General features: G+C 42.2%; 1 protein-coding gene across 2 annotated transcripts in view; it reads right to left on the bottom strand.

Moving 5' to 3' along the window:
* GPNMB (glycoprotein nmb) overlaps positions 1-9,190 on the bottom strand; it is a 39,791-nt gene that overhangs the window by 6,462 nt on the left and 24,139 nt on the right. Inside the window, exons 10-11 of one of the 2 annotated variants that reach the window (XM_060157152.1) lie at positions 6,457-6,553; positions 4,869-6,012 (exon numbers count right to left, since the gene is read on the bottom strand). The exons of the other annotated variant lie outside the window; for it this stretch is intronic. Of the exons in view, the coding sequence (XP_060013135.1) occupies positions 5,862-6,012; positions 6,457-6,553 (248 nt within the window). The 3' untranslated portion in view covers positions 4,869-5,861. Of the gene's footprint in view, positions 1-4,868; positions 6,013-6,456; positions 6,554-9,190 lie in introns of those variants that run through there. 2 annotated transcript variants of the gene reach the window in all.

The raw sequence follows: 9,190 nt of genomic DNA, 5'->3' as shown, positions 1-9,190 counted from the left end.
TATAAAACAATGTCTAGTTGTGTGATGATTTGCATTTCCCTCACAATTCTTTACATAACCTAATCTTTTATCAGTTACATGTATTGCAAATATCTTCTTCCAGTCTGTACCTTTCCATTTTCAATCAACTTTATTGAGGTATATTTCTACAAAATAAACCTAACCATTTTAAGCCTACAATTTGATATCTGACAAATGGATACAGTTCTCTAACCACTACAGTCATGCCATAAAATGTTTCCCTTGCCCCCCAAATTCCCTTGTGCCCCCAGTCCCTCTCCTCTCCCTACCTCTAGTGTCAGGCAAGCACAGATCTGCTCTCAGTCACCAGTTTTGCTTTTTTTCAGAATATCATATAAACATACTCATTCAGTATATCTGGCTTATTTCATTCAGCAAAATGCTTTTGAAATTCATCCATGTTCTTCCATCTATCGGCAGTTTATTCCTTTTTATTGTCAAGTAGTATTTCATTTCATGAACACACCACATTTATTTATCCATTCACCAGTTGATGGAAATTAAGGCTGTTTCTAGTTTGTGGCTCTTACGAATAACATTATCGTGAACATTTACATAGAAGTCATTGTGTGAACATGTCTTAATTTCTCTTGGGTAAATACCTAAGAGTAGAAGGGCCATGTGATATATGTATATTTGTTTTTATGAGAAACTGCCAGATTGTTTCCCAAACTGCTGCATTGTTTCCCATCTTGCACTTTCACTAGCAGAGTATGAGAACTCTGTGGGTCATTAGACAAGAAGTCTGTGGCATCTTTTTCATACAGAACTTTAAAATTGTGACGTAATTTGATATATCAATCATTTTCTTTATGGTTGGTGCTTTTGGGGATTTATGAAATCTTTCATCACTTGGTTCTTCATGTTGTGATTCTATTTGCAATTTCTCCTGCGAGGATTATTAGATTTTTTTTTTTCTTCAAAAAGGTCTTTTCTGACATTTCCCCATGGCAGTTTGTAGGCAATGTACACTTAACTCACTATGTCCGATAATACAGCATTTGTTGTCATTACAGAATAATGTGACATGAGATTGCGGGTAAGAGCTCAATGTGCTCAGTTAAGAAAACTGCATTTCATGGAACTGAAATTCTCTGAAGAATTCTTGTTTTCTCCATTCAGTTCGGAATGGAGTTCAACAAAGTGTCAAAACACAGATTAGCAAACTTTTTCAATCAAGGACTAAACAGTACATATTTTAGGCTGTGTAGACCGTACTGTCCCTGTCCCGACGACTCATCGCTGTTGTTGGAGTGCAAAAGCATTGCCGACAGTACATAAACGGATGAGCGTGGCTATGCTCCAATAAAACTTCATTTACAGAGGCCGAACTTCGAACTTCATAGAACTTTTATGTGGCACAAAATCATATTCTTTTTCCCCCCAAACATTAAAAGATATAAAAACCAAATTTAGCTTGTGAGCCATGGAAAAACGGGCAGAGAGGCAGATCTGGCCCATAAGCAGTAGTTTGCCAGCTCCTACTGCTTTAGAACACATCCTCCTGACATCACTGTAAGGCAACTGGCTAATATCCCTCTCCCACTTTGCGCAGTGGAGCACGAGAACCCAAGGAGACGTCAGCATTCATCCAGGTTACTTTCCCTTTCCTCCTCCTTCCCTCGTTTTACAGAGGAGGAGGTTTTGGTGCAGGGAGAGAAAATGCCCAACTTCAGGCTGCGTGGCTCGTGAGTGACAGTGCCAGGCTGGAGTTCGGGGGTCTTGATTTAAGGACTCCCTCCCTCCCTCCACTTAATTCCAAAAAGCAAAATTTAAAATTCCACCCATAGCCGCAAAATCCTCCTGCCACTTCTCATAAGTAATTCATCTTTTTTTTTTCACTCTAAAGGAATTTATTCTAACAAACACCTTAAAACTAAGGATTCAGTAAGCTCAAATCTTGATATTTAATTTGTATTATTAAAACCTGTGCAACGCAATTAACAGTGACAACTGCATTGTAAATTTGAGAGAAATTTTCACTGGGGAGGTGACATGATGATATGTGTGGGAAAATTACACAGAGAATTAAAATTGGTTAAATAAGGCACCTAAATTCCAAAAAGTCTATGAAGATCCCCAAAGCGAATTTTATTCCAGAATTTCGATGGCACAAAGAACGACAGTTCTATGGTAAGTAGCAGAGAAATCACCTCTGCAGATTAGACTGAGGCCAATGGGGTGGCCAGGATGGGGGACTCCAGGCCAGAGGTTAGGACTCTCACTGCAGTAAACCTCTGGAACCCAAACTCCAAGAAAGCAGAGTCTTTGTCTCTTGTTCATGGCTGTGTCGCCTCCAGACCAGAGCCTGGGACATACTGGTGCTCAGTAAATGATGGTCGAAGGATCAAAATCAGCCTGTAAGAGGCGATTCCTGGGAACTGGCCTCTGAATTTTTAGAGCACCTATTCCAGCAGCTTTGGGGCCACTCTGAAAAAACCTTAAAGGATTTCCCACCCACCAGGGGCCCCATCAAAAGGTGGTCACCTTCACCCCCTGGATAACTATCTTCTCATCTGCCCTTGACCTGTCTCTTAGGCTTGGAGTTATTACACATTCCGGATATAACGAATACGTACAAAGTATTGCCTCTGAACTGTTAAACAACTGAAAATTCATTGAAGGCAACCAATGTTTATAAATGAGTCAGAAGTGTTTAAAATGTAGACATTTATAAAGGGTCCAAGGAATAAGAAATTCCCAGAATAATTTACTACCTGCACATTTCAATTTTGTTTGGAAGTTCTAATTCTCAGCAAACATTAATCAAGTCATCCCACTATCTTTTAGGTTACTTTCCTCATTTTACGGATAGCAATTCAGCAGAAGTTAAATGACTTGTTGCCAAGGTCACAAGGAGAATATAAATCTAAATGATTCATGATTTCAGCCCTCTCTCCTGCCATTTGTTAGATTGAAACCGAGGGAGGTTTCAGGAGGATTTCAACTCACTTCCCTGGTGACTGACTGTATATTTGCTGCTCTCTGCTACCCCCTGTTGTTATGAGAAGGCAAGAGTAGATCTCGAGACCAGTATTTCTCAGAGTTAGGTCTGGGAGCAGCCGTATCAACATCACATGGGAACTGGTGAGACACAGAAATTATGGGGCCTCAACCCATAATTCTGGGGGGGTTGGGCTCAGAAGCCTGTGATTAACAAACCTACAAAAGATTCTGCTGCAACTTGATATTACTTTTCTGCCTTTTTTTTTTTTTTTTTTTTTTTACTTTTCTGCTTTTGATGTGAAGGTCCTGGCCTCCCAATCATCATAAAAATGGCAAGCCCCTTCACACTGCTTCTCACATGTAGTATATATACCATTATGCCCTATTCAAAGTGCTTTCACATCCATTCATTCTTTCAGAGGGGCTTGCAGTAGCCCTATGAAATAAGTTAGGGAGGGACTGCAAATCCATTTTACAGATGAGGAGACTTGAGGCTCAAGAAAGTTCAAATAACTTGCCCAGGGTTACTCAGCTTTAAGTGGCAGGGCTGGATTCAAATCTAAGTCTTCTCTCTCTACATCCACGTCCAGAGATTCTTCAGTTACTCCACAATAGGGCTGCTGACATTTGGGGTCAGGTAAGATGGGGTGCTTTGCTGTGGGGGCCATCCTGGGTATTGTAGGATGTTTAGCAGCATTCCTGGCCTCTACTCACTAGATGCCAGTAGCACCCCATCCTAGTTGTGACAATGAAAAATGTCTCCTAGGGGCTTCCCTGGTGGCGCAGTGGTTGAGAGTCCGCCTGCCGATGCAGGAGACACGGGTTCGTGCCCCGGTCCGGGAAGAACCCACATGTCGCGGAGCGGCTAAGCCCGTGAGCCATGGCCGCTGAGCCTGCGCGTCCAGAGCCTGTGCTCCGCAGCGGGAGAGGCCACAACAGTGAGAGGCCCGCGTACCGCATTCAAAAAAAAAAGTCTCCTAATATTGCCAGGGCCCCCCGAGGAGCAAAGTAACCTGTGGTTGAGAACCACTGACCTTCAGCCAACTCATAAATGCAGATAAATTCCACATTTCTTGCTCTGCAAATTTTGTACTCTTTGGGATGATTCCAGAATAAAGAGCTTATTTTGGGCCTCGGCCATCTATGAAGTGAATGAAGTAGACTAACTCCTTAAGAAAATTAACACTAATTCTGTTATATCATTTGTTATCCAATGTATATTCAGATTTCCCTCAGGTGTCTCAAGAATATCTTTCATAGCTGTTCTTTAACAATAGGATGCAACCTAGATTCCTCAGTGGCTTTTGGTTGCTGTGTCTCTCTAGTCTCTTTTGGTCTAGAATATGGGTCCACAAACTATGGCCTGCGGGCCAGATCTGGCCCACCACCTGCTTTTGTCAATATGCTTGTGCTGGAACACAGCCATGTGCTGTCATTTATGTATATGATGGCTTTTGTGCTACAATATTGGAGTTGAGTAGTTGCAACAGACACCGTATGGCCCATGGAGCCTAAAATACTAACTACCTGATGCTTTACAGAAAAAGATTGCCAATCTGTGACCTAGAACCATCCTCTAACCTTTATTTTTAATATAATCCTGACTGTTCAAAGAGTCCAGAACCGCCTGTAGAAAATCTCTTCTTTTAGACTGGCCTGATTATATACATACATATATATACATATACATATGTATGTGTGTGTGTGTGTATATATATATATATAATTTACTGCAATTTCACATATTGTATACATATACTTAAAAATACAAAATACTTATGAAACGATCAGTGCTCCATGGCGCAGAGTTAAACAAATTTTTACGTGTTAAAACTCTAAATGAAATTGAATGGCAAACAACAAATTAGAAAAATAATTCCAAGAGCTTTATTTTATTTTTTTAATTTTCATACTTTATTTTCCAGGAAGGAGAAGAAAAATGTCATGACTGACATAGAGTAGCTTCAGTAACAAATGAAAGTAACATCTTTGGTGATTAAGTTTCTGTATCATTTGAATAGAGAAACCAGTAGGAAAACCAGGGACCTCCTTTTTTGGAAAATCATAATATATAATTTCAACTATAATTTTCAACTGTGGCACCGGAGTGCACAGAAATTCAGATATATCCACAAGAATGTCAACACTCTGAGTACAGGGCCATGTACTTAGCAACATGCTCGGTATACAGAAAGTGCTACCTAAATGTCCATGGGAAAAATGAATGAATGAGTACCGTTCCTTTACACATTTGGGCTCGGCAGGTGGTCACAAACATATTCACAATCGTTTATTAGATTAGTATTTTTTTTTAGTATAACAAGCATGCAGAGCCTACTGAAGGCTTACCTGTTAGTGTTCTGTTGGGAGCTCATGCATGTTCATTGACATAGGATTCAGGTAGCTTGGAACATGACCTTCAGAACAGGAATACACTGGTTTTATGCATATGGTCATATGGAAAGCTAGAACACGTCCAGCCTCTCCTTCCAGTTAACCTAGGTCAGACTCTAACGAAAGTACCTTCTTCTGCTACTTTGGATACAGTGTATCTATCCTACTAATCACCTAAGACATTGTAAGTGAAACAAACCATCACTAAAGAAAATGCTGCTAACTGGTTTTATCAGTTAATATAACATGGGTGAGGCTGTGTGTAGTTTAACTGCTAACTGGTTTTATCAGTTAATATAACATGGGTGAGGCTGTGCGTAGTTTAATTCCCCTCCACCTCTCTAAAATGTCATTTAACCTATAATAAAAATTGGACCTCCCTAAACCACAATATATATTTTACGATAATATTTGTAAAAAGTTAATCGTCATCCACTCTAGCATAGCTGACATAAATGGCGTTGAAGGGTGAGCTGTTGGTCAGAAGTAAGGCAGAAGATTTAAAGAATTCCCGGTTGGTTCTTGAGCAGTGGATCTTCTTCCTGGTTTCCGGGGAAGAGCATCTTTGCACTATTGAGGAAAACATTCAGGCCTTTGCCTCTGACCATGATCCCAGTGCTGTTTTCTATTGGTTTGTATTCCTTGTATTTTCTGAAAGCAATGTGTTGGACAGATTAAAAAAAGATCTCCAGCTGGAAAAGGTTGCTTTCTACAGTCTTTTACATGCCAAGTGCAGAATGGTTAATTCTATTTAATTTATGGCTTTTAAGACATTGATGTCTTATGAAAATATATTTATTTTCTCTTCTTCATGCAAGAAATGTGTCTGCTTACTATAACTTGCGATTATATGTTAAACATTAAGCTGACACAATTTGGTAAAGTTACTGACATTTGGTAGCATTTTTAGGGATTAAAAAAAACACAGCAAAATTAATAGGCTAGTTTGGTATTCGTCATTCAGTGGAAGATTTTCCTCCCACATACAAAATGTTTAAAAGCAAAAAAGGGAAAACAGCCCACTTGTGCAGAAATATGTTATTTATTTTTGACAATATACTCTAGTGATTTAAAGTGTTAGAACCAGCAACTTACTTGTACACCAAAAGGGCGATCACAGTGACAAATATGGCCATGCAGACAACGAAGAAGACCAGGGTACCATTTGCCATTCTTAAAAGGGAGTCTGGGTCTTAAAACAAAAGCAAGACCGTATTAGTGACAACTTCCACCTCGAGGACATGCTGCTTGTAATGCAATTAAATCAACGAGGAAGAGAGCTAACAGAAGATATATGGCTCTCTCTGCGCTTTCAGTAATCTTTCCCATTACATAATACATAGTCTTTGGGGGCAGCTTATCTTCCATTTAGAGAATGAGTTAGCGTGTCTGGAACACTGTGTTACGGGCTCAGGAGACAGATGTCACGTCCCGGAGATACCTGATGGGGTCTGAGCTGACCCAGCTGCACACACGTGGTGAAGGTCTTCATGATCCTCCTGCACACTCCTCTGGCCTCATCTTCCACTGCCTTCTTTCCAGCTGTGCTAAAAATCCATCCTCCCCGTGCTCTTTCAAATCTCCATGCCCTCTGCTGGGAACATCCTTCTCCCAACTCATCTCCAGCGTCTGCCCCTTTGGGACACCTTCCAGACATGCATGTGGGCACCAGGTCATGCCTTCCTTTGTCACTTCTCTCCTTGTCTCTCTTCCTCTGCCTCCATCACACTGTGTTGCAATTACTTTTTTTAAAAAAATTTATTTTTGGCTGCGTTGGGTCTTCATTGCTGCACGTGGGCTTTCTATAGTTGAGGTGAGCAGGGGCTACCCTTCGTTGCAGCACGAGGGCTCATTGCGGTAGCTTCTCTTGCTGCAGAGCATGGGCTCTCAGTGCATGGGCTCTAGTAGTTGTGGCTCTCGGGATCTAGAGGTCGGGCTCAGTAGTTGTGGCACACGGGCTTAGTTGCTCCGTGGCGTGTGGGATCTTCCCAGACCAGGGCTCGAACCCGTGTCCCCTTCATCGGCAGGCGGATTCTTAACCACTGCGTCACCAGGGAAGCCCGCAATTACTTCTTTACACAAATTTCTCTCCTGCTAGACTGTAAGAGCCATAAAGCAGGGAGTATGTCTTCTCTGTACTCCCAGAACCCAGCAAATCAACTAGTCTTGTCTCTGCCACCAAAGTATAACTGGAGTCGGTCTATTTTCTCTCCATCTTCTCTGCCGCCATCACAGTCCCGGCCACCAGCCCTCTTCCCTGAGAGGACGTCTTCATTGTCTACTCGCTTCCACTGCTACTTTCCAATAAACCTTGCTTCACTCAGCAGTCTGAACGATCATCTAAAAGCATTGATCAGATCATGCTTCAACCCTGCCAGTGGTTCCCCTTACGCACAGAATAAAACCCAAGCCCTACCTGTGGTGCATGAGGATCTAGATGGGCTGCTTTTTTTTTTTTTTGCAGTTCGCGGGCCTCTCACTGCTGTGGCCTCTCCCGTTGCGGAGCACAGGCTCCGGACGCGCAGCCTCAGCGGCCATGGCTCACAGGCCCAGCCGCTCCGCGGCATGTGGGATCTTCCCGGACCGGGGCACGAACCCGTGTCTCCTGCATTGGCAGGCGGACTCTCAACCACTGCGCCACCAGGGAAGCCCGGCTGCTCATTCTTGAAATGCAGGTCTCAGAGGTGGAGGAGGAGGCCCTTCTCATTCAGAGAAGGTGCTTCACCAAGAGGTTGCCACTGCGTTGGCAGGACTTTCCCAACGTCCCAATCTAGAGAGCCAACCTCTGCCCCCTCTCTCCCATGCTTGTCACTCTCCACGCCTTGTCTCATTGTTTTCACAATATCATCTTATTTGTTTACTGCCTCTTTCTGCTCACAAAAGCTGGGACCTTCCTCACCTTGTTCCCACTCTATCTAGAACTGGCTACCTGGTGCCTGGAGCTGTGATGGACATGGAGTGGACGCCCAGTGAATATTTGTTGAAAGCATTGCAGGTGCTTCATGAATGTTCCTTGAACCAATGATTAAAAGTCATTTCAGCTAACAGGCAATGCGTTTGCCTTTGAACAGTGATGGACTTTTGAGATTCTGACTTTGAAACCCAAGTCATCAAGTTACAATTCCCATTGGATTAAAAGCTCTCTTTCTGAGCTTCCTTTTTTGGATTTTAAAAATGGCTCAGGTCACACCTAAAGTTATCACTCACTACAAGAAGGATTAAAGGGAAGCAAATATCCAAACGTCTAATCCAGGTAAGAGAACCGTGGTTTGCCAGAACTGAGAAAGCTTCACAGAATAGGTTGGGACTCTAAAAGGCAATTCTAAAAGTAACTGCAGCAGCACAAGAAAAACAACCCCAGTAGCTCCTGGACGTGATGGTGGACACTCACTCAAATACAGAGGCTCCGGCTGCCTCTTTTCACCCGGCTCCCCACTTCTGCACCCCAGACCCCATGCACCCTCCCTGGGAGGAAGCAGCGTACCTTTGCATTCTTTTCTTTTTTTTTTTTTAACGTACACCTTGGATCTCACCAACAATAAACCCTCATGCAAATAATTATATGCATGATTACTTATGCTTTTCTTTCAATGAGGTTAAAGCTGCCTTTTATATAGTTAATGAGTAAATATATGTTTAAGTACATTTCACCTTATAAGATAGACTCCACGACCGAAAGAGTTATTTGTGAGTTAGTTGTTAGGTTGTACCCAACAATACTCAAACTAAGGAGCAAAACACGTGCTGTAATGTGTGCACAATTTAATCTGTGCCTTCCGTCCCACCATGTAGCACTTCCTCTAAGAGGTAAAGCAGTATCTTACAACAT

Source organism: Lagenorhynchus albirostris, chromosome 8, assembly GCF_949774975.1.
Source record: "Lagenorhynchus albirostris chromosome 8, mLagAlb1.1, whole genome shotgun sequence".
NCBI classification, from domain to species: Eukaryota; Metazoa; Chordata; class Mammalia; order Artiodactyla; family Delphinidae; genus Lagenorhynchus; species Lagenorhynchus albirostris.
This window is presented reverse-complemented; position numbering and strand designations above follow the sequence as displayed.